Source organism: Jaculus jaculus, chromosome 8 (genome assembly GCF_020740685.1).
Source record: "Jaculus jaculus isolate mJacJac1 chromosome 8, mJacJac1.mat.Y.cur, whole genome shotgun sequence".
Classification (NCBI taxonomy): domain Eukaryota; kingdom Metazoa; phylum Chordata; class Mammalia; order Rodentia; family Dipodidae; genus Jaculus; species Jaculus jaculus.
The window spans coordinates 23,896,722-23,923,899 of NC_059109.1; the positions used below are offsets into that span (position 1 = coordinate 23,896,722).

General features: G+C 36.9%; 1 protein-coding gene across 1 annotated transcript in view; it reads right to left on the reverse strand.

The window, feature by feature from the left end:
• The window catches only part of Col19a1 (collagen type XIX alpha 1 chain), a 332,428-nt gene extending 305,955 nt beyond the window's left edge, over positions 1–26,473 (reverse strand). The window contains exons 1-3 of the mRNA XM_045156777.1: positions 26,372–26,473; positions 14,633–14,707; positions 13,049–13,148 (exon numbers count right to left, since the gene is read on the reverse strand). Of these exons, the coding sequence (XP_045012712.1) occupies positions 13,049–13,148; positions 14,633–14,707; positions 26,372–26,462 (266 nt within the window). The 5' untranslated portion in view covers positions 26,463–26,473. The remainder of the gene's footprint in view (positions 1–13,048; positions 13,149–14,632; positions 14,708–26,371) is intronic.
• Positions 26,474–27,178: the final 705 nt, after the last annotated feature.

Consider the following 27,178-nt stretch of genomic DNA (forward strand, 5'->3'; position numbering starts at 1 on the left):
TGGCTTCAGGGCGGGAGGGTTTGTCTGTAATGCCTTCCCCCTGGGCTGGGTGAGGATGTTTGATTCCAGAGCCACAGAGACTCTGAAATCTTACCCTTTTTGTGTTTGCTGAGGGGATTCAGACAGATAGGTTGTTAATGGGAAAACAAAGCTTGTCTGACGCTCTAATAATTTCTCGCCTGTTCTGGTTAGCACTTGTTCATCTTGGCTTTGTAAATGAGCTGCTACTGAACACAAATTCTCCTACTAGGTGCCATTTAGATAACAAAAACTGAGGGTGAGCTAAAAAGGCTGTACTTCAGAAGTAGTGACTCCTTGAAACTTAAGTTTCTTCAGGTGTTCTCCAGCCAAGGAAGAAAACAATATTATGAGTAAAAATCCAGTCCTTGGGCTGGAGAGATGGCATAGCGGTTAAGCGCTTGCCTGTGAAGCCTAAGGACCCCGGTTTGAGGCTCGGTTCCCCAGGTCCCACGTTAGCCAGATGCACAAGGGGGCGCTCGCGTCTGGAGTTCGTTTACAGTGGCTGAAGCCCTGGCACGCCCATTCTCTCTCTCACTCTCTATCTGCCTCTTTCTCTCTCTGTCACTCTCAAATAATCAAATAAATAAATAAATAATAAATCTTAAAAAAAAAATCCAGTCCTCCTCCCAGGAGTTCCTTGGAGTCCTGAAGTGTTCTAGGATCTCACAGCGCACATCCTAGGTCAGGATCAGTTCAGCAAGTCTTAGACCTAATTGAAAGCTGTGATTTTCCTATGATATACTCAACTATTTGTTTTTCTAGAATGTTCACTCTTGCTTCCATAAGTGGCGGTGTCCAAACGGTAGCAACAGTCAACTCTGGAGTGTGACGCTGATGGGACACCATTCAGCAAGGCTGTGGCAACCAAGAGTTTCTTTAGCAGGGCCAGGAAGTCTTTCAGCGACCTCCTGGATTGCCTGTTTTCTGACAATTTGTGGTATTGCTATCTTCTCCTTGGAATTTTTGGAATTATTATAAGTTTATTATTGCTTATTTTTTCTTTCATTTCCCCCTTCTCAGTAGTAATAAGGGAATCCAATTCAGATGTGTTTATACAGTCACCAATGAGTAAACAGAAATTTCTGAGGCTGTGATGTTTAAACAGATTTTGGATCCTGAAACTATAACTAGTTTGAATGAACAAAGTTTGTCAACACCACACATGTATATTTCACCTAATGAGACATGTTCCTCACAATGCTATGCTACATGCCTTACCAATTGTTCCCAAGAAACATTACTTTCAAGAAAATTCTTATCGTTGAGATGATTACAGAAATCAATGGCCACATTTCCTGAACCTACAGATGACTTACTAGAGAAGGAGCCTGAAATGCTGGAGAGCAAAAGTAAACATTTTTTCAAATAATCAGGCTGGGCTCACACAAGGAAGTAAAATAGAATATGTAACTTTCAAAATTAACAATAGAGTTTGGTGTGCTCCTAAAGGAAAGGCATTAGTGCAAAACACTGGTTGGATAGAACAACCTTTACCATATATAGGGGCATACATTAATGGAGTAAAGATTTGGAAAGTTGGGAAAATCGTACTTTTATGGAGAGACCAGCAAGGTTAGGACCAAACTGTAAAATGGAGCAACAAACAAAGGTCATAGAGAGACAATTAAATCAGTACTGGATTAGAAATATAGAATCATACTGTTATTCAGGCTGCAAGATAAAATTATGGAAAGAGTGGCTAACACTGCCCTTTCTGAGGTCAAAAATGTCTATCACCTTATAGCCACAAAAGCTACTTGCCAGGGCTCTTGTCTAGTTTTCATGAGCCTGGGTAAGATATTAACCAGCTTGTAATCTTTGACTTTCTTGTTTAAGCTGTTATCCGAATTTCTATGGGGTAAGAGGCTCATGAGTTAAGCAGAAGCAGGGGAAACCAAGGGAAAAGAGGAATGTTGTGCAAGATTTCTTAGATAATAGAAGCCACCTGAGTAAGTTGTTTTATGTCTTGCTTGCAAAAAATATAAAGCATAAATAAAGGCGCAGTTTTGCTCTGTGTCTAGTATGTTTCACGTGAACTACTGGTCCAATTCATTTCCTCACAATGCCAACTCCACACATTCCCTGTGAGTTCTACAACCCTGCTGAGGCTGGACCTGGGCACATAACCTTGTTTTTTGCATGTATAAAAGTTCAAAGCTTCAGACCAGTACATATATCCTGTTAGAATAGCCCTTCACAGCCAGCTAGTCACATATGTGTTCTCTAACCACATTCTCTCAGTAGTCCTCAGACTGCCTAACTTTAAAAACTATCATCATATTCCCTTAACAGTAATAATACACATTGGCCCCTTGGCTCCCCTGGAATATTCATACTTTAAGCCTCAACTTTTCATTTCCTCCATTAAGCTTTTTTAGCTTTATCTTCTTCCAGAGTCTATTTCATCTCATCTCTCTCTCTCTTTCTCACACCCCCCACAATAGCTAATTGTTAACCTCTCTGTATTTTCAGAAAGATAAAAATCAAAGGCAGCAATTGATCTTTCCTTACCTTTAAATTCCCTGTGACTATCCATTATTATTTGTGACTTGACTAAAAGATGTTAGAGGGGCTGGAGAGATGGCTTAGTGGTCAAGTCATTTGTCTGTGAAGCCTAAGGAACCAGGTTCAATAGCCCAGTACCAACATAAGCCAGAGGCACAAGGTGGTAATGCGTCTGGAGTTCATTTGCAGTTGCTGGAGGTGCTTTCATGCCCACTCTTCCCCCTTCCTCTCAACTAAAGTAAAACATTTTTTTTAAATGCATTGTTAGAATTTCCCCCTGGATGGCATCAAAAGTGAACTTAAAATAATGACACTGTATCATAAAACACATTTGTATATAGCCATCCTGAACATAGATATTTTTATGTCTGATCATGAGTATGTCAAAACAAACAGAGCAACAGAAGAACAGTAAAGATAATTGTTAGTGTTCTTGTCTGCAAGCTTGTGAACCCCACAGGGGACAGAGAACCAGGAGTACATACATCTACATTTATTATAATAGTTATCACAGGTGCTATAAGGTTATCTATCAGGGTCCATGGGAGTCAGAGAAAGGATCATTGTACCCCCGTCACTATGCTTTCAAAGACTATATGTGCTTGTTATGTGCACGCGCATGCGCGCGCGCGTGCGCGCACACACACACACACACACACACACACACACACACACATCACTAAGTCCTAAGCCACAGGAAACTCTGGTACTTAAAGGCTGAAGATGAATAGCTCTGGGCAGAGACTGGTTGTATCTTAAGGAGCCAATATATTTTCAGGCAGGCTACCTAGAAAATGTAGAGTAACATGCACTGACAAAAAGATTAGAAAAAAATAACAAAAGTGCACTCATTTTGTTGTTCTTGGCTTTTGCTTTTTGCAGTGCTATAAACTAAAGCAAGGGTCCTGTAGATGTCATACAAATTCTCTGACTACTGGACTAAATGCTCTGTCCAAATATGCTTATTTTGGGGTGTTTAAACATGGCCAACACATGGATCCTGTAAAAATAACATAAAGTAGCCTTTATTGAGTTACCAGAGACTCTATAAGTGTGGCAGTAGAGAATAGAAATCATTTCAATGTAGGCATTGATGTTCATGTACCATCATTTAAATGTTCGTATGAATAAGTCTTCTTGGGACACTAAGATGAGGTAAGCCAGTACGGTATAACAGTTATGCAAAGAAAGCAACAAAAGCTCTGTACTGGGCCACACATCAAAGGAGAACTGGCTGAGAGTATCAATGGGGGCTACATATATAATACGAGACATGTACTAGGTTTCTAGGCTGATAGGATTTTAGTGGGCACAAACAAGGTAGACAAAGGTGACAGGGAGGGAAATGGGCTCATGAAGGCAGATCCATGAAATGCTGATGCTACTGGCATAGAAACAGGACAGTGGTCACCAGTATCATTGTAAAATAAAATGTCCATAGGGTTAAGAAATCTTGATTACACTGGAATGGGTTGTGGAATGAATAAAGAGGTAAAAGTAGCCAGTAACTTAGTAGTGCCAAATTTTGTAGAGGTCTGAGAGTGAAGTGGATTGTCGAGGGAAAACATTTCTGAGACAGGAAAGCATTAAGTATATATGTGTATGCTAGGAAAGCAGATTATTGGGGAAGGGCCAGTAAAGCCAACAGAACAAGGAGATGAAAGACGCATCAAGGTTTCACAAGAGGCTGGCCAAGAGGGGATTTAGAACACAAGTCAAAGGTTAACCTTTGAAGCAGGAGGGCAGCCTTTAGAGAGGACAGCCAGCCCCAGCCGAGGTAGGAATCCTGAGGTGGAAGGAGGAAGGTGAGAGGGTTCAAATAAAAGAAATAGCTTTCCCAAATCAACCTCATATTCACCATTCCAGATGTCAGTTCTGGTTAGCCCTACCCCTCATGCACATATGAATTAAAAATCACACTGAGTTTGTAATCACTTGTAAATTACATAGATCTACATATAGTGAATGAAATTAATCTAGTTAATTATTTGAATACTTGATTCATTTGGTTTAAAATTATAAAACTTTTACTTAATTCAAGACAAATTTGTTTCAGGAAATGTATATTCTGATTAAAATGAGATTATGGGAAAGGTATACATTTTATGTGAACCATGTAACATAAAGTAAATGGTTTTATGCTATCTAGCTGACTTTAAAGTGAGCATTCATGGCTTAATTAAAAAATTGAGATGATAATAAACTGGTCAATTATCAGGTGGCATAATTATTAGTTCCTTGATTGACATAACTGCTGTTTATCATTTAAATTTTGATCATATCTTACTATTTGATAATGTCTGAGTGAGGCTAAGTCTATTCAGTGCTATTTTATATATACAGAGTTCTATTAACCTCCACAAACAACCTCTCAAGTTATAAAGTTATTCTTAAGTACTAGTATAGAAAACTTTAATTCATAAGCTAAAGGTCATACTTATTTGCTTGTTACCATTATAAATGTAATACCATTGCTACTATATTAGGTCAATTGCCATTTGATTTTTACAGCATTTCTGTGGTGATTAAAGAATGCACTTAAGTTCCTATTTTGTTTGTTATATTCTGAAATTCTGCAGTGAATAGTCTAGGGATGTATTCATACAACCCTGTCCTAAATAAAGCTCCGATGACCCTTCCAAGACAGATTCACTGAATAAAATATGAGTGAGTAAAACAATAAGATATAATATAGCCTTGAACAATAGGAGTAGATTAATCAATGCCTATTAAAATTACAAAAGAGAACACCTTAATTCCATTACTTTATTGTTATTTGCATCATTTAATTAGAACTTTACTGTTCCCAAGTTAGATGAGATACAAACATTTTAAGATAATTTACACATAATCATCTGGGATAAAAAGAGTGGCTATTTTGAATGAGTTCTAGATCCAACTGTTCTATTTACTATGTTTGGAATTCTAGGAAAATAACTTTATTTCATTGAACCCCAGTTTTACATCTATAAAATGATGGCACGATGTCCACATTCTTCCCTCCCTACCTCCCTCTTTTCCTCCTTACCTCACTTCTTCTCTCTCTTCTCTCTTCTCTCTCTCTCCATTCCTTCCTCCCTTTCTTACTTTTTTGGTCCTAAAAATTGACCCTAGGACTTCATACTTACAACCACTGAGTAATATCCCTAAGTCTTCTGTTCTTCCCTTTGTTTCTTTTTGTTACTGTTATTTTTATTTGTTTATTTGAGAAAGAGAGAGATACAGAGGAAGAGGCGGGGGGGGGGGATGGGTGTGCCAGAGTCTCCAGCAACTGCAAATGAACTCCAGATGCATGTACCCCCTTGTGCATCTGGCTTACATGGGTCCTGGGGAATCGAACCAGGGTCCTTAGGCTTCATAGAAAAATGCCTTAACCGCTAAGTCATTTCCCCAGCCCTGTTGCTTTTCTTCTACAACCAAGTTTCTTCTTATCTACATGGGATTTTTATCCTCCTGTGAACACTTAAAGCATTAACTATATGCTTAGAGTTGTAATCTCTTGTTCAAAACTGCGTCCCTCGTTTTCCACCAAAGGTAGAAAATGTCAGTTCCTGAGGAAGAAGCACATCTTACAGTTCCCCCTGTACACCCTGTACCATTTTACTAGTTTTCTTCTGTATTTCACCATTTTTTCTCAGAAATGAAAACTTAAACTCTTTCCTTTCAAAAGTTTATAGACTTTGAGGCTAGGAAGTAGGTGAGTTTATAAATGAATCTTTAACCTCACTTTATTTTGTATGAGCCCTTTTGAGAGAATTTAATTTTTATTTATTTACTTGAGACAGAAAGGGAATGAAAGAGAGAGGAAGAGGTGGGAAGAGGGACAGGAAGAGAAAGAGAGAAAATGGGCACACCAGGGCCTCTAGCCACTGCAAAAGAACTCCAGACACATGGGCACCTAGTGCATCTGGCTTATGTGGGCACTGGGTAATAAAACCTGGGCCTTAGGCTTAACAAGAAAGCACCTTAACTGCTAAGCCACCTGTCCCACCCAGGTTTAATTTTTAACAATGCATTCTCTGAAGACAATAATGAAAGCAAACTTGTTTCTTTAGTAATAAGTGTTAAACATAAATGAAATAAATAAATCCACTTATGTTGTCTCCATGTACCAAGCATGTGAAACAAAATATTTTATTTTGACATGATTTTTGTCTATTAGCACTCAAAAGTAGATACACAATTTATTTTCTATACAGAAATAAGATTATTCCTCTCTGGCTAACAGAACAAATGTTCAAGCTCAAAGAAAACTTTAAAGTAATTTTAGTCTTATAAAATCTGTACACTTATAGTCCAACTGCTGAAGCAATCTACTCTGCCATAAATAAATCTCATTAACTTAAAATAATTAACTTAAAATTTCAAAATAACTTGAAAGTCCTCAACAAAACTATTAGAAAAATTTATATCATTTTAGTGACCAGTTTTATACGAAGCAACTTGCTATTGGTAGATATAAATGTCTTTTTTAATTTTCTAAACAAAACTGAGATAATAGTCACAGACTATTGAGAATGAAATAGCTCTGCACAGTTTTAAAATCTCTGTAAGGACAATCTTGAAATTCTTTTGTATATAATACCTATAATTTTCCTCAATTGCTCAGCTTAAAGAATTCAGTAATCATGAACCTAACAGGCTCCCCTCACTGTAAGAATGCATGAGCAATGACTCACCTCACATTCTTGGCATGCCAAACTATAATTAAGGAAGTATAGTGATGACATAAAGAATTATGTATAACAGTCAGTCAATCTCATGAAACAGCTGAACAGAGATTTTTTTTTTTTTTGCTAAGTCACATGTCCTTATATAGCAAACTTCCTTTCTACAAAATGAAAGAATGTACAAATGAAAGCCCAGGGGATGCATAAAGAGTCATTCTCTATAGCTTAATGGAACCTAAGGTAATCCTCCTAAAGCATCCAGCAATTAGAAAGTTGCATCAGAGTTCTGAACATAGTTAGGAGCCTTAGAATGTAGCTAGTCATGAGTCCTTGGAGAGGACCCAGTAAAGAGTAATAAAATGAAAACATAGGTTAGAAAGTAGGCCCTTATGAGGGAAGGAATGAATGCATTGCAAATTGGCCTTATCTGTGCTACTTAAGGAAGTTTAGCCTCTGTAAAAGAAGGGGTGAGCTTGGAGCCATGTAGCTGAGCCTTGGATGAGGGTAGACAATCGGTTTCAGTTTCTGCTTAGGCCAACAGTTAGCAAGCATAACTTTCTTTATTTCTTTTTAATTAGTTCTCTTCAACTAGCATATAAAAATAATTAGTTTCATCATAGCATTGTTATACAGACTTTGTTTCTGTTGGTTATCATCCCCCACTTCTCTCCCCCGTTCCTCTGTCCTCCTCCACTATTCCCTTTCCTCCCCCAGTAGCACCTCTCTGACTCATGTCACATGTATTCTTATAACATTTTCTTGTTGTTTTATTCCTTTTTCTTTCACCCATCTCAATTCCCTTTCTGGTTTTATGAGCTATACCCTCCCACACAGATATACTAATATGTAAAATTTAAAATCTAGGATCTGAATATGAAAGAAAAATTGTGGTATTCATCTTTTGGAGTCTGGAATACTTCATTTAATAATTTCCTGTTTATTGCTACACTATCCACAATAGCTAAAGATGTAACCATCCTAGATTTCAGAGGAAGCATGAATGAAGAAAATACAGCACATCATGAAGAAACCAAACTGGAACTTGACTGGATGCTTCCTCACTGCCAGCAAACTTGCTTCATGTCAGACACAGCTGCTGGGGCAGAAACATCATCAAGAGTCCCGCCAATCTGTGAACTCTGTGTACTTCACAAACTACCTACAAGGCAAATATGTCCACTGGTGCAGTAGTAGTTATGGGAGTTAGCAACTGCTCTCTGATTGGAATTGAGGTCCGGTCCACGGATAGGAACTCATGTCTGATATTGTAAACACGACCAAAATTCTGTGGCTAGAGATGCTCTGGGGGTGGGGGTGGTGAACCCAAAGCTGCAATTATCCTTATCTGACAGCATGTCAAGGTGCCTTCTAAATAAGATGTGTGCTTCCATAGCTTGGTACTAAAGGAAGCCTTGAGCACAGGTTTTCTTATGGAAAGGGCAGAGGTTGATACAAGGGTGCATAGCTAGCAAAGTTACCAAGAATAAGCACTAGTGTGTGGTTAACCTTAAACATGATATCTCAACTATACTCTGAAAGCTTTAGAGGACTTCTTGGAAGAGGAAACAGAAAAAGAATGTAAGAGCAGGAGGATGGAAAAGCAGGCTGCAGAATGTCATCTTCTGGATACAGTTAGGCTGCTACACTCATGAACTCACAGCAGATGTGGTTTCCTGCACTATGTTGAGCCTGTCAGTAATTTATCACACATCCCAGGGTAAATAGTGGAAACCGATGATATCTGAGAGAAAGGAAGACATGTCCTTAGAGGTGTAACCACTGGAGGATTGCCCATTCTTCAGGAATAACCTTTCACCCATGATCATGCAAGCAACCCAAATTTAACTCAATAGGGTCACGAAATACATGAAAGTACAATGGGGATCTAATGGGAAAGAAAATAATTTTAGTGGAAAGGAGAAAGGGTAATTATGTTGATAAAAATGCATTGTGTATATGTTTGAAATTGTCAACATAAAAAGAGATGGTCCATATACACAATAGAATTTTATTCAGCAATAAATAGAAATTAAGTCATGATATTTTTAAGAAGATGGACTCACCTGGAATTTCTTGTGTTAAGGAATGCATAATCTTTCCTTGTGCTTACTCTCTATCTTTGGGGGGCATATTCAGTTTTTAGATAAGATTTTTAATCTTTTGAGATTATTCTTTGTTACTCTTTCCCTGTTAAGTGAATATTTAAAGTATTTTTCTCTAAAATCACAGTTATATTTTGACTTTTTAAATTTATTTTTACTTAACACATGAGAACATAAAATTATGCATATTCACGGGGCATCATGCAATACTTTGATTCACGTATACACTATATAAAATTTAAATCCAGTTAAACAAATTCATCTTCTCAAATAATCACCACTTGTAGAAGGAAACTCAGAATCTTTTTTTTTCTATCTTCTTGATATGTAGAGTTTATTATTATTATCTATGACACCCTACTATGCAACAGGACACCAGAACTTACATCTATCCCACTGACATTTCTCCCTATTTCTTCTTCTAACCTACTTTCCCTGGCCTCTCATAGCTACCATTTTCCTCTCACTGTCCCTTTTCTCCATGTAATATTATGGAACTATATCTTTTTTTTTTTTATTTGAGAGCGACAGACACAGAGAGAAAGACAGATAGAGGGAGAGAGAGAGAATGGGCGCGCCAGGGCTTCCAGCCTCTGCAAACGAACTCCAGACGCATGCGCCCCCTTGTGCATCTGGCTAACGTGGGATCTGGGGAACCGAGCCTCGAACCGGGGTCCTTAGGCTTCACAGGCAAGCGCTTAACCGCTAAGCCATCTCTCCAGCCCTGGAACTATATCTTTACTTTTGTAAAGCAACTGCTATTTAATGATGACAGAGAAAGAAAATTCCACCACACAAGATTTATTTATTGGGAGCAAAACTTAGGCATGCCATTTATATCACTAGAGGGAGAATTTTCCACATTGTAAAATATTATGATTTTGAACGCAGTCCATGTCACATGTGTTAAATGCTATAGCAAGTAAAGCTTGTTATCCAAACTCATAAAGTCTCATTAAATTTAATCTATGCTGGTTAATTTTCCATGCATAACCTCACTTCTTCCCTCTCTTAGAGGATGCTTCAGTTGAAAAAAAAAAGCCATCAACTTACAAACATTATCATAAATCAGAAGCTATAGACAAAATTCACTTGAGTACTTCATCTTTTCATTCCCTATGGGTCATGGATGCTAAAATCTGCAGAACCCAATGTGACCTCAGATTCATTCTCATCACAGTATTGCACAGCTACCAAAAGCCCGAGAGACAACACTATTTTACCATATTTGAACTCAGTAATAAATCAGAAAATTCACCTCTCTGAATCTTTAAAATGCATTCCCTACTGGCCAAACAAGCTAAGAGTTTGTCAACTTCAGAATCAATAGTACATAGAAATTCAACATTTATTGACTATCCCTGTGGTGTGTATAGTTACAAAATTTCTCAAAATGTAACCAATTTGCCCTGATAATTTTCAAAACCACATTTTAACAAATAAGGAATGACTTTCTGGGACACAGTATGTAGAAAAGCAACGATTTTCTACTTTCATGTAACCAGGAGCAATTGCAGATGCAAGAAGCCAAGGAAACTCTTAGTCAAAACATAACTCCAGAAACTAAGTGGCATGCCATTCAGAATGTTTTAAAGTCCCTAAATAGTTGTCATTTGTTACCCCAACAAATACTGACAAAAGGGAGAGGATTCTAAACCAAGTAGAATGCACCAAGCACTCAGAGGTCTCTTGAACCGGTGCCACCTCGGAGTGATCAGTGATATGAAGGACAATGCCAGAGCTGCCTTTGGGAATCCCCCAAGACACCAAGCTGAAAACATTCACTGTGCCCAATAGGTGTCTGACCTCCACACTGGTAAGGCTTCTTCCCTCACAAATCTCACTTGTAATATTCCAGAATAACAGAAGAAATATGAGGCACAGAAAGCTACCCCATTTTCCATATAAAATTGTGTTTGCCTTTTCCCATGCTGACTCTGCAAGGCAGCTTATTTACAAATGTATAAATAGCTGCAACTTTACTCCAGTATCATTGAAAAATCAAAATGGCATCATGCAAGAGAAACATCCTAGCGTAGTTGGCTCAGGCAGTGACATGTAAGTGGAGGTGAGCCAAGAGACTTGACACTGGCTAGCCAGGCTCACCAGACACCCTCCTGTTTCCTGTAGTGGAGGGACCACAGATCTACTCGGCAGAGCCAGAAAATGCACTTGCTTTGATTGCCCTGGGATCGGGGAGTGATTTGCAGCCAAGGCTTGGAATGCACATTTCAATCCATGCCTAGCATTTATAATTCCACAGGCTCCAAGGGGACACAGCATTGCCTGAAAGTGGCAGCATGTAAGTATTTGAAAGGAGCTACTTAAAATTAGCTAAGTCTGCTTTCAGAAAAGTTCACTGAATTTTAAATGTTTTACACTCCAATTCTAATGTCCCCTGTCCAGATTTACAAGGATTGACACTGACAGGGAAAAAAAAAAAAATAGGAAGTAAGAATAAAAATGTATCTTAATTTTTGGAAAAGAACACATTGCCTTTTCTAAATTCATAAATTAATGTTATCACCACTCGTTAAGGAAAAATGTATAGATACATGAAAATTACTGTGTATCCCACTTGTCTTCGTGGCACACACATCAAGCCTGGTGCTGCTGTGCTCTCATCAATGCCAGGTCACCCATACAGCCACACACGATGGCACAGCGCTCTCCACAGCTGCACCTGTGGAAGCCTCACTCGACAGTCCCTCACAGCCCCCGATACTATCATGTCATGCTCTCTCTTAACATCCTTATTTCTTGCCAATGAACATCTTACTTGTAAAGAACAATGATCACAACAACACAGGACGTGTAAAAGAAAACTTCCTCAAGGGAAAAGAGTTTAGAACCTAGCTCATACAGATTAGCTAAAGTCAAGCACATAAGGAAGGTGGGGGGGGGATTGATGGAAGTGAGAACTTTCATCTAGGTTTTCATACAAACAGACATGCTGCAGTTTCAACCAAATGGAATGTTGTTACTTCTTTTGGTGTTCATACAGAGGTTCATTCATGTTGACTCAATGAATAAGGGCCAAAACATAAAACGGCAAAACATCTCTCCTTTACTTTGAACTCTATACGACATATAAGGCGGGGCACCCGTGCTAAGCTTTTACTTCTCCCCAGGTCTATGTCTTATTTTTTTATGAAATAAAAGTTGGTATTTTATTGAGAATTTTAATACAAGAATACAAGAATACTGTAATTTGATAATAAACCCCTTCAATTATCCTCTTTGAACCACATTCTACTGAATCCCTTCCTCTTTCTAAGTAGTCCTTCTGTTTTGATGTCTCATTGTTTCTGTTCTCTTTTATCACTGATGTTATGATGCGGATGGGCTCAATAACATACAAACCTCTTATGGAGGTAATGACATATGTTGTGAGGTCATGGATGAACTGGTCAGTTCATTGATGGAGGACAGTGCCCCAGAATATTCCTTCCTCCTTGTGACTCATGTTCTTTGTGCCACATCTCCGAATATGTCTACTTTAAACATAAAAAAATCATTTCTTGAAAATGTATTTAATTCTTTAAAGATGGTTTTTCTGCACATGGAAATGAGCTAATTGAAAGGACTTGTATCAATAAAATATATAGACAGCATATTTACCACGACACTCCCTTGGGGAGCATCACTGAGGAGCTTTCATATTTTTTGAACAAAGAATTTAGAATCTCCTTAGAAAATAGTTTTTTTGTAAGATTATTAACATGGAAGGAAAGATGATGATTTACTTACGTTGTGTCTCTAATAAGAAGTGCACTTCCCAATTTGAAACAGGTTTTCTCACCTTCACAAAATGCATGTCGCAGAGAAAAGCTCTCTCCTAGATCAAAACCTGTGAAATGTGACACATTATGTAGTCCAGCAGTTTTATCAAATATAATAAACTCGTGGAAATATTGATTTTTAAATAAGATTTTTTTATCCTTATCTGCAGACTGATTTATTACAAATAAAACCCTTCTGTTTAAGATCAGAAAAACTTCACTTTCATTTTTTTTCCTTTTAGGGTATAGGCGGTCAGATTCACATTACATCCAGATTGTATAAACATCTTTCTGGAGAACAATTAATGAATGTTTCTTTTCCTTTTCTTTCTTTTTTTCTCTTCCTTCCTTTCTTTCCTCTTCTTTTTTTTTTTTTTTTTTTGAGACAGTCTTTTCTGCCTTACCTTGGTCTCTCTAGTGCTGAGATTGCAGTTGTGTGCCACCATGCCCAGATTGTCAGTAGTATAAAATATTGAGTAATATTAAAGTTAAAATTTAAATATTAATTATTATAGTAGTTGAAAGAAATTAACCAGAGCAAAATAGTACAGTCATTCATTTTAAATCCAAGCAGCCTTTTACAAAACCATGCCTTAGTATGTATATTGCTATAAGGAAATGCATGGAAATATATATCATCATTATGTATGTGTATAAGTGAGGCAGGAAAACAAAAAGAATGGAAGAAAGGGAATTGAAGAAAGGGAAGGGAGAACAGAGGGTGACAGATGAAAAGATAGTAACGTTGTCTAGACACGGTGGCTTGTTTCTGTAATCTCAGTATTTGGGAAGCTGAGCCAGGAGGATCATGAGTTTGAGGACAGACTGCTCTACATAGGGAGGCTCTGTGACCACATCAAAATAAAAAAAAAACAAAAAGCAACAATAATGATTATAAAAATAAGATATAAAAAGAAGAAATATAGAACATATTGATATAACTACCAAAATAATAGTTGTGACTATATCTGAATGGTAAGATATTTCTCATACAAGTTCTTTTCTCTCTTCAAAATTTCCACAGTGGATACAACTTTTTAAAATATTTATTTGAAAGAGAGGCAGGGAGCTGGGCATGGTGGTGCATGCCTTTAATCCCAGCACTAGAGAGGCAGAGGTAGGAGGATCTCTGTGAGTTCAAGGCCACCCTGAGACTACATAGTGAATTCCAGGTCAGCCTGGACTAGAGTGAAACCCTACCTCAAAAAAAAGAGGCAGGGAGAGAATGGGCACCAGGCCATCTGCCACCATAAACAGACTCTAGACACATACACTTCTTTGTGCATCTGGCTTTACTTGAGTATTGGGGAATCAAACATCAGTTCAACTTTAATAATTTTAAATAGGGGTGTTCTCCCACAGTTTAAGGTATTGTTAATCTTAGATTCAACGATGAGGTAGAACTCTGCTCTTAGCAATTGTTTCTAGCTTTTAGTTTCTATGCTGATGCTATGATCTTAAATTGCAATGCCAAAGAATCATACACACCATACTGTATCACTGGTGATAATTTTACACAAAACACTCCTTTGCAAAACGTTAGAATGCTTACCTGAAACTTCAAGTTTATTTCTGTTGTCTTGTAGAAACTGTTGTCCCTCTGTTCTCATTATAGGGCATGTTTTATCTATTTAAAAAGAAAAAGTATAAAGTATTTGTACAAATTTTCTATTAAACTTTTTCAAATAAACTTGAATTATACCATGTAATCAGAATCAAGGTAAAAGTGGAAATATGGATAATTGAGCCATTTTATGAAATATTTGTAAAATGAGGATAATACCCACCCTTCATTGTGTCTGTGTGAATGTTATGTGGACATTTATGCATTAAGGATGCTGCTTAGTACATGGAGGTGTTAGTTATTCTGATTACTATCAGTATAATTCAAACACTCCATTTGTTGTTACGTATTTGGCAACAGGAAATAACAACTTAATTATACTTTCCCATCCAAGGTATAATCTGACTTCAGTGAATTAGTTCAATCTTCAAACATAACATTGATTTAGGTTTTGGTATCAGGTGGTATCAAACCTTCATAGTGGAAGGGGACATAAGGAAATAAGTAAAATAAAGTTAAAATATATTTCCATGAGATGGTAAACTATAATGAAAAAAAAGTAAGATGAAAGCCTGGAGAAAGTGTTAATTACTTGCCAAATACTTAATGATACTTAAGGAAATGGCTTTCGTTCCTAGTGAATTTACACATTCTATCCCACCACTCCACAGTATGCTGTAAAATATGCCAAATTTTGAACTTACAGGAATATATTTAAATCTTAAGTCTGTCTAGATTCCAGCAACATAACAGTTAATTCATTCAGACAAAATTGCTAGCCAATTTTGGAATGATGCCACAGTAACTATGCCACTAGAAAACTTATATCTTAAACCAATTTGACTAAATATTTGGACATCATGCAATCACAAGTTTACTACTTTATTTCTAAAATTTATATTGAGTTTCATGTATTTATAGTCTATATTATAGACAGGAAACAAACTGCTTATAACCAAATCATCTTGTTTGTTTGAAAGTGAAAATTCTCAGGAAACTGCTGAATGACAAATAAACACAGACCTTAGACATAGTGACAAAACACCATCTCAATACACTTAGTAAGAACAAATCATATTCAAAATAGTGCTAGCACTCATACTTAAAAGTAAGAAAGTATAAAGTTCACATTGCAAATAATGCCATCATTCTAGAGAACATTGCCCTTATAAGTTAAAGAACTAAATACCTGGAGAGATAGGCCAAATATTTAGATTGGAAGATTCTATAGTGTTAAGATGTCAGTTCTCAGTTTTATCCCAATATGCAATGTGATGTCAATTAATACCCAACAGACTGGTGTTCACATGTAAAAATGGACAAGCTGATTCTCTAATTTATATAGAACCAGAAAGCCACTAAAATAAAGTAAAGAATGACTTGGAGATGAACTGCCAGATATTAGAAATTTCTTATAATGTGGTGTCCATGTGTACATAGAAAAATAGAATAATTAGCAGAATAGAAGGTCTGAAAACAAATGTTGACACATACAGCCTCATTTATTGCAAAAGGACCAATGGAGAAAGGGTGGCCTTCCACTCAAAGGTGCCTCGCCTTGGACATACATACAGAAAAACTGGATGCTGAGCTTTACTTTACGCCATGCACAGAAACTAGAGAAAGTGAAAAAACGAAGCAGAATTAAGAGAAACATAAAATTTTCATGAACTCCAAGGTAGCAAATATTTTTTTTGAAAGAGAAAGAGCAAGCTTTACTTACAAAGGGAAATATTGACAAATCGAACTCATTAAAACTAAAATATTTGTTTGTCACATGACAATATTAGAGGAGTGAAAGGGTGGGCCCTAGAATAGGAGGATGTAAGGTGCATATCAAAAAGCGAAAAGAAAAGCCACAGGCAAGGTGATACCACTGCACATGCATGCGTACATCTGCATTAAAGTACTTTGTTCATAAACTACAATGTGCTCCCACAAATGAATAAGGAAAAGATGGTCAAAACTATTTTAAATATGTGCAAAGCCTCTTAAGCACTTCTGAAAAAGAATATATGCAAATCAGCAACCCGTATACTAAAAGGTACACATCAGTCAGGTGTGGTGGTGCACGTCTTTAATCCCAGCCCTTGGGAGACAGAGGTAGGAGGATCTCTGTGAGTCTGAGGCCACCCTGAGACTTCATAGTGAATTCCAGGTCAGCCTGGGCTTGAGCGAGACCCTACTTCAAAAAACAAAATAAATAAATAAATGATACTCGTCACCTGTTGAATGACAGAAATTCTATTAAATGTCTAAAATTAAAGAACTGTTGCACCAAGTGATGAAGATATGATCAACAATGTCTCTGTAAGTATTTCTCCACTACAACAGCTCTGTGTTGCTTATGGTAGTGGAAAGTACCATAGGCACTTGAGAAAACCATGTCACCACTTAATAAAGCTAACTATGCATGAACTCTTCATGTGAAAGACTAGATAATCCAAGAAAAATGAGGGCAAAAAAATGAGTACAAATGCCTCTTTCAGGTAATAATATCTTGGCAGTACAAAGTGCTCAAGAGGAAAGACTACAGCACCAACAATGGCAAAATGTACAGCTGCAAAATGCAGATGAACTAATGACACATGTAACGACTTGGTGAATTTCACAGATACAACATTAATTGAAAATATACCACTTCAGTTTAAACATATATTGCATAAATGCATTTGTACAAGGAAGAAGAGACCTCACAGCTAATCTATGTCAGGGTGATGTTTACCATGGAGAAATGACAACTAGGAACAGGTACACAAAAATCTCCTAACTTCCTGGACTGTTCCATATTTTGATCTGAGTTATGTTTACATGGGTAGTTACAAATACATGAAGAATTCAGATCACTGTGTTTTTATCATTTCTTGACTTAGTATACGTAAATAAAACTTCAGCAAAAGGAGAAAACAGCATCTCTGTGAGACAGTATTTTAACCTAAAACAATTCTCCAGAAACAAATGAGAAAACAAATTCTGATCAGGTTTGGATGATGGTTATGAACGCCTGACTCTATGACCATAAAATGTAAGTGTAGCTTTACATTTTTGACAACACATGTAGATACAGGGAAGATTCCACAGGTTATTGGATTTTGGTACAACCAATCACAGGAGAGCAGAAAACAACTTCCCACTGTGATACTTTGACATGAAGAGAAGGTATGTTGGCCTATTTCCAAAATTAAAACTACATACTTCTTGTGTAAATTCTTCTAAGGACCTAGCAGAAGTGCAAAAATGTCAAAGTAATAAACCTGCCACTTTAAATGAAAAGAATTTAACATTTCCAGCAATATTTATATATTTCTCCACTAAAAGTCTTTAGTTTACAAAAATCAAATGCCATTTCCTATCTTTGGAGCACATGCTTTGGTGAATAGCTGAACAAATTAAAACTAAATGTTAATTATTTCTAGGTAAGATATAATGTCCAATAGTCTATATTCATGGAGTTTTATGAAACCATTGCCTCAAAAAAGCAAGGCAGTGAAATGTCTATCATATGTTGGATATGCTAAGCTATATAAATATTGACAAATCCACTTTAACAAAGTAAAGCAGTGCAAGTGGCTGTCAAAAGTTGAGTATGCTAATTTACTTAAACATAAACACACAAACATACATGTATACTTCAATATTAATGTACCTTAGAGATATATGGATGCCTCAAATATAGCCTCAGGGTGGCAGGATCACAGGTGTCACTCCAAAGGCTCTGGAGTGTCTTAAAATAATGACTAGTACCTCCCCACAAAGGTGAACTACTCATCCACAGAGATTTTAAGACATTCCTACTAAGAAGATTAATGATTGGCCGATTCACTTTCCATCTCACTTGAATTGAAAGATCTGGGCAATTTATAAGGTTGAAGAGATGATTAAAAGGGCCATAGGGAACAGGAAGTCACCTGAGATTTTCATATACCCTTATTTTACCCCAATTGTCTACAAAGAAAATGCATTGCTATGTTTAGGTTTGAGCCTTCCTTCCAAAACTAGGAACCAGCCATCCTATAGAAGTGGATCCTTCAGCCACTCAAGGGCAGCACTGAGGTTTCCTACAAGCCAACAATTTCCTTCTGTACAACTATATCCCATCAAAAACATTATTTGGGGCCGAAGCTGGCAAAGCCTAAGGAACTGAATTAAAGTTCCCAGTACCCACATAAAGCCTGACACACAAGGTGGCTAGAGGCCCTGGTGCACCCATTTTCTCTCTCTCTCTCTCTCTCCCCTCCTCTTTCACTCTCTCATAAATAAATATTATTTTAAAAATGCAAACCTAAGAAACTATTGTTTAGTGCTCATGCAATGTTCTAAACATGTGCGTAAAATCTATATCTCCCAGGTTGGAGAGACAGCACTCTCCTGGAAAGCTTAATGATCTGAGTTCGATTCCACAGTACCCATGTAAACACAGATGGAAATAGCACATGCATCTGGAGTTCAACTGCAGTGGCTGGAGGCCCTGGCATACCAATATTCTCTCTCTTTCCCTTTCTCTCTCCTTGAAAATATATAAAATTTAAAAAATTTAAATCTATATCTCTCTTCCCAATACACACCAAACTTAACCTATTAGATCTGAAACTGTTTTCTCTAGTTTCCATGGCCTCCTACATATTGATATTAGATATTTTCTTTTTGGAAAAAATAGATGTATTAACCAATGCATAGAAACACAAAAACTATGCAGATGAATATGGGAAAAGGCAACGAATTTTGGAGAAGATCCTTCAAACATAGGAAACAAAAAACTTCCAACAGGCATGGTGGTATATGCCATTAATCCTGTCACTTGGAAGGCAGAAATAGGAGAATCACCATGAGTTCAAGGCCAGCCTGAAACTACATAGTGAATTTCAGGCCAACTTGGGCTAGAGCAAGAACCTACCTCAAAAACAAAAATGAAAAAAAAATCTTCTGGTCCTATTTACATATATGTTTTTCCTATAATTTCCTATAATTGTTCTGGCATTTTCTATATAAATTTATATAAAGGTCTTAATTTATATAGAGTATTCACTTGAAGGTATGTTGAAATTCCTCTCTTTTAACTTTTTTTTTTAATTGAAAGTATGCTAAGTTCCTTTTCTCTTCTCATGTACCTAAAACCAGCTAAAATCTATTCTTTCAATTTGGTATTTTTCAACTGATTTAATACCTAAACAATTTGGGTCTGCTTATGCTCATACTGAAAATAAGCCGGTCAACTCTGGCTCTGGTCTTAGAAAAATCCAGGACAGGAGGCCATTTCTATATATACAAAATAAAGGGAAACATGAAAGTTATGAGAATCATGAAAAATAGAGAGAATGGGCACGCCAGGGCTTCCAGCTTCTGCAAACGAACTCCGGACACGTGCGCCCCCTTGTGCATCTGGCTAACGTGGGACCTGGGGAACCGAGCCTCAAACCGGGGTCCTTAGGCTTCACAGGCAAGCGCTTAACCGCTAAGCCATCTCTCCAGCCCAAGTGGGGCCATTTAAATAGAGATGTAAGACAGTAAAAGTAAGGTCTGTGGACACCTGGAAAGTAGATCAGCTAAAATAAGATATATAAATGGCAAAAAATTCCATATAGTGATAATGAATCATCAGGGAAATGCAGACTAAAATTGCAATGAGATGTTATCTCGCTCTAGTAAGAATGGCTTTAACTTAAGACAAAAATAGACATTGACGAGAATGCAAAGAAGCTCTCATGTACACTCCAGGTGGGAATGTGAGTTACTGTAGACTTTGTGAATACGGGAGCTCCTCAAGAAACTTAAATAGAACTACTGTATGGCTCAACTATTCTACTACTAGGTCTATATCCAAAGAGAATGTCATTCTTATACAAAAAAGATGTTTATTTTTTTTTTAATTTAATTTATTAGTTTTCTTTTCAGCAAATACAGGCAGTTTTTGATGTTTATTACAGCATTGTTCTTAGCAGTCAAGATATGAAATTAACCAAAATGTCAGTAGATAGATGACTGGATAAAGAAAATGTGGTGTGTGTATATATACATATGGAATGGAATGAAGTATTATTTAACCATAAAGGATAATAAGGTCCTCTTATTGGTAGCAACATGAAAACCATTGGAGGACATCATAGTAAGTAAAATATCCCTGGTATAGAAAGATAAATAATGTATCTTCTTCAAATATTGAAGCTTTAAAAACAAGTTGACTTCATTAAAACATGGAGTAGAACAGTAATCACTAGACATTAGGAAATATAAAGGAGAAAGGAGATAGTGGGGAGCTGAGTAATGGGTAGAAAACACTACTATGTAAAAGAGTAACATCTAGTGTGCCTCAGTGCAGTATATTGACTATAAGTCATAATACTTTCTTATATGTTTTATAACAAATAAGAAAGTACTTTAACATTTCCAGATACAAAGCAATGTACATGCCTTTTATTCACATTTGATCATTACACACACACACACACACACACACACACACACACACACAGTGTTGAATGGTAATGCTGCACCACAGAAATATTAACAATTACTGTATGTCAATTAAAATCCTTTATTAAAAAATAGAAGAATAGGGCTGGAGAGATGGCTTAGCGGTTAAGCACTTGCCTGTGAAGCTTAAGGACCCAGGTTCAAGGCTCAGTTCCCCAGGACCCACGTTAGCCTGATGCACAAGGGGGCACACATGTCTGGAATTAGTTTGAAATGGCTGGAAGCCCTGGCACACCTATTCTCTCTCTCTCTCTCACTCTGTCACTCTTAAATAAATAAATAAAAATAAAATGTGAATTCCTTAAACAAAAAATAGAAGAATAGCTGGGCATGGTGGCTCACGCCTTTAATCCCAGCACTTGGGAGGCAGAGGTAGGAGGATCACCATGAGTTTGAGGCCATCCTGAGACTACAGAGTGAATTCCAGGTCATCATGAGCCAGAGTGAGACCCTACCTCAATAAAATAAAACAAAAAAAATGGAAGAATAAATTAAAGAACAAAAAACAGAGGGCTGGAGAGACAGCTTAGCAGTTAAGGCACTTGCTTGCAAAGCCAAAGGATGCATGTTCAGTTCCCTAGGAGCCACATAAGCCAGATGCCCAAGGTAGCACATGCATGCATCTAGAGTTGATTTTCAGTGACTGAATGCCCTGGTGTGCCCATTCTCTCTCTCTCTCCTCTTTATCTCAAATAAATAAATAAAAATGAAATATTAAAAAAAGGAAGGAAAGGGAAGGAAGGAAGGGAGAGAGGGGGAGAAGGAGAGCTACAAAATCCAAAATGCAGACTAAGGCTGAGTCAAACGAGGGAAGGATTGACATAGAAGTCATTTTAAAAAAATTATTTTATTTATTTATTTATTTGAGAGAGAGACAGAGAGGTACAGAGGCAGATAGAGAGAGAATGGACACACCAGGGCCTCCAGCCACTGCAAACAACCTCCAGAGGCATGTGCCATCTTGTGCATCCAGCTTTACATAGGTACTGGGTAATTGAACCTGGGTTTTTAGCCTTCACAGGCAAGTGCCTTAACCTCTTCAGCCATCCCCCCACCCTGAGAAGTCATTTTTAAAGCAGAGAGCGTGACATGAAGAGAAGTGCAAGGATATCTCCTTAATCATTTTATCTGTCTTCTATTTTACCTTTCTAGTTTTCTATGCATAGGAATAGGAATTCTATAAGGGATTCATTTCACCTGTAAAATCTAAATTTAAGAGCCACCTAATGTGGTAGATGTTCTATATGTCAACCTTCTCTACCTTACATTAAGAAAAAAATCCATTGCCTGTGGTGACAATACTTAGGACTTGGCACTTTGCTCAAGACTACCATTGGGGACAGTAATGGTAGCAATTATCCTCAGATATAGAACTGGTGTGTTTGCTTTACATAAGTGGATGGACAAGAACATTAGGTTTTCTTTATTTGTATTTATTTATTTGAGTGAGCGAAAGAGGGAGGAGGAGAGAGAATGGGTGCATCAGGGCCTGTAACCACTGCAGACAAACTCCAGGTGCATGTGCCACCTTGTGCTTATATGGGTCCTGGGGAATCGGACCTGGGTCCTTTGGCTTTGCAGGCAAACCTTTAAGTCATCTACAGCCCAGGTGTTAGACTTTTTTAAGGCTAAAACAGACATCTTATTGAACATTGGGACAGCAGATCTCTTCAGTTATAGTTACTAGTTATTCTTACCCTCTTGCCCATCCCTGTCCTCTACCAGATGCACTTTTTACTTTGTCAAAGTATTTCTGGAAAAAACTATTCACTATCCTAGTTTGGAGAAAAATTCCTGGTTAATAAAAATAACAAAAATAACTAAGCCATAATACAACAGAATAATATACAGAGTGACTGAACAACAACAACAAAATAACCAAAAAAGAGAACATAGCTATACAAGAGGATACAAGAGGTGACAAAAAGCAGCTTTACTGCATAGCTTAGCAAGAAAACTCTTCCTCCAGTAAAAAGCTCTGGTCAGGAGCTATGAGCTTCAATACCTGTGCTAGCTCATCCACTCTCCAAGTTTGGGAGTGACACTGTGAATTTGTCACTACTTGGATTTTTGCATGGTGCCAAACTAAGACAAGAATGTTAAAAAACACAAAAGAACATTGTCTCTATGAAGATAGGAGTGAAGTGTCTGTCAATAAGTAAAAGTGATATTTCAGAATAATAGCCTTTTTCTTACAAGTAGCAGAGAGTTGGCTACACAGGACTTGTGTGCATAGCTTTGTGTCAATGTTGATCGTCAATTCAGTTCAGACACTTTCCACGAAGCTTTAGTCTAAGTCAGTATCACTTAAATGACATTGCACTATCTTCCTAGCCTGTGGTTTTAGTCTAGGTTTCTGTTTTCAATATTTTCTCTGATAACTTAGTATTTATGAATAACATTGAATGTCAAAAAGATAATTATTTGATACAAAGGCTTCTATCCTAGAGGAACCAGTTTTAAGCAGTTGGTTAATGTAGTTTTGGACTCCCTCGTATTAGCATTTGTACAATTATCTTCCCCATTTTCCTTAGACAACTAACTCAGCTGATGCTATCATATTCAAACTGAAATTCATTACCACTATGAAAATACACAAATACGTCATATCCCACAGTGGTAATAACATAATATAAAATGAACAAATTCAAATTCTTAAAATAAAGTTAGCATTGAATATTTCTATGTTACACCCAAATTCTGTCCCACAGGTGACAATATTCCAAGTCATCATAAAAATATATATCATCGAGTTTAGATAAAGCAATGTGGAGACACAAGTTATCCTTTATATATTTAGTTTTAACAGTAAACTGTTGACAACTTCATGGACTCCAGAGATGAAACCTTAGCCTCTCCCTCAGATTTGTTGGATTTTATTTTTAGACGTAATCACTTCCCTCCGGTGAATGGTCAGTGACCACAGCATAGGTCCGTGCATGAGGAGACAGAGAAGGGAGGCTTGCACTGTGAGTCAGATATACACACACAGGACACAAGCAAGACATAAGAAGAGCCCCTGCCAGGCTGTGCCCACTGCGCCACGTCCTTCCGTGGTCCCTGTGACCGTGCTGTGCTCACATTTGCAATGAATGTAAATGATCTTCGATGTGAAGCAAATTCCCTGACACGCCCAGCTGTACCTCTGCTCCCTCGCGTGCTGCCGACACACCTTCTGCTGCATGGCATGGTAGAATCAACTCAGCTTTTTCTTGCCTAATTTTCCTTCGTGTGACCTACTTTGTAAATTTATTTCAAGTCAGGTTCTTAGGGAAAAATCTTTCCTATAGATTAAATAGTAAAATAAATTGAACCAGACTATATGTATTTTGATAGTCCTACATATACAATATAATCTGATTAAAGAATTGAGATATGAAATGTAAAAAAGCAAAAGAATCGGGGAAATTCCAAGTGTGGAAGTTGGATTTATACAATTATCAGGTTCTAGAAGAAATCTGCACATACAGCGTTCGTGGTACTTGCACCTAAAAAATACATATTTTTTCCTTTTGTACAAGAGCAGATACCATATCATGTTCTTCTCAAAGTAAAATTAAGAAACTGAAGACAAAAATTAAAATAACAAAAGACAACCAGCTGGTGAGTAGAAAAATGACAATTGTCCCCAAAGTGAGTGTTTTTCAGGTGTGCTCCTCAGTCATCTTGCATGAGGCTCTCCTGGGCAGCTTGTCAGAGATGTAAATCATTGAGTCTCCCCCCCACCCCACCCCCAGGCCTAAGTTGCATAATGAAAATCCCTGAGAGGAAAAGCCAGAGATCCATCTGTCAGGTGATTCTTGCCCCCACTACAGCTGGACAGCCATTTGTACAGATCTTTCAGTTCTCTGTTTCCCTCAAGAACCTTTTCCACACACTACCACATGTCATAAAACATTGTGTCCCATCTAACCAAAAATTCCATTCATTCTCCTCCCAGACTAAGGGAGTCCCATTCACCCTGCTGACAATACAAAGTACAGTACCCACTCTTTTCCAAAGAAACATGGATTTACAAGAGCAGCAACCTCACCAGGATCAACTCCCTAGCCCTATCTACAACATTTTTTTTTCTTTAACATAGCTGTGTCTGATGTGCATTACTTCTCACTGAACAAAGAAAATGCTATTCTCCAAGACTGAATAGCAGCCACAGAATATGATCTGTGTAGTAATAGGATATTTAAAATTTGAAGCAGATCATTTCAGGAAATGCTCTTCTTGCTAAATTAGGGAAAAATCAAGATTTACATAAAATTCTGAAAAATAAAGATCTCTTAAAATCTTTATAAGTGATTTTTTTTAGAATTTTGTGTGTACCTAAACTCAAAACTCTCTACTAAAGGAAGTTCTTGGCTATTCAGCAAAAATTATTAAATGAACAGCAAAATAAACACATTAAGATTTAGTCTCAGGATAACATCATTATATGTAACCATCATTGAAATGTATTAGATGTGATCTATTGTATAGAAGAAGGATTAAAATTTTTTAGCAAATAGTTTCTCCAATACATCTACTTCAACTTGCAATATTCAATGTATCTAGGTCAGTAATCAATACCTCAACATATAAGAAAAATATTAACAACATACAGTAATTAATTTAAAAATTAAAAAGGTACAACATACACTATTGATTTACAAAGTCAGAGATAAGTATAAATGTTCCAAATTGCCTTTTATGCCCTTTGGAAATATTTAAGAGATTTCTAAATTAATGATTGCAAATAAATATTATCTATTTAATTTTAAAAGTCCTTGAAAGATGTGTTAACCTTTTATTTCCCTTAACTGAGACACTACAACCCTGATATATAATCAAACTATGTTTCTTTTTTTCTTCATATTGAATTTTTTACTTTTTCTTAATTAATGGTACATATGCCCTTATTAATCCAAATTAGTGGCATTTCTATACTTATAACTGAAACAAGTAATTCCTAAATGTTAGACAAAAATCATACATGTATATATGTGGACATACATATACACAGATATAAATGCATATAATCATATTTGTTAATATTCATTATGAAAAGAAAAGGTTAGATAATAAGCATATAAAGAACTTAGAGGTTGGTAATGAGCACTATATGAAGGTCAGTTGTGGAAAACAATGAAATCCTTATGCTATTGCTACTTGATATAATGCATAGCCTCTTCAACCTAACAAGATTTATCTTAATGACTTTTTAAAATAATTTAAGGTCTATAAATGACATTTTCCAGTTAGGTAGAGAGGTGACCTGCATACCTGGCTTGCCCCTGACCATCACAGATGCAGAAGCAGGAAGTAGAAACACTGCCACCCAAGGCCACAGTTTCCAAAAGCAAATGTTCCTCATGGTGCCTTGAAACCATGTGAACAAGTGGTCACAAATCTGCAAAGAGAAAAGTATTCAAGTTAAGATGTTTATCTGCTGCTTTATCACATCTTCAAAATCCACATCAAAGCCAGACGTGGTGACACACATCTTTAATCTCAGCGCTTGGAGGGTAGATGTAGGAGGATCTCCATGAGTTCAAGGCCACCCTGAGACTAAACTACATAGTGAATTCCAGGTCAGCCTGAGCTACAGTGAGACCCTACCTTGAAAAACCAAAAAATAAAATAAAATAAAATAATCCACATCAACAAAGAGAAAGCAATAGGTTTCTACATCATATATAATTACACTACAGGGTATAAAATTAGCAAGCATATGTCACTGTGTGTATCAATGTTTAGGAAAGAGCTTGAGAAACCTTTCTAGATTAGTACTTAACTACTAATTTCACATAATCTCTTATAATAAATTTTCTCCTCTTTTAATTGGTTTTAAAGACATGTCATATACAATGATTTTTATGTTATTTGTAAAATTTGTGGCAAAATAAACATAATAAATAAAATTAAGATTGTTGGGCATTGTTTTAAATGTACATGTCAGTGGGATTAAAAAAAAAAAATCACTGGGCTGGAGAGCTAGCTTAGTGATCAAGGTACTTGCCTGCAAATCCAAAGGATCCTAGTTCAATTCACCAGGACCCATGTAAGCAAGATGCACAAGGTAGCACATGT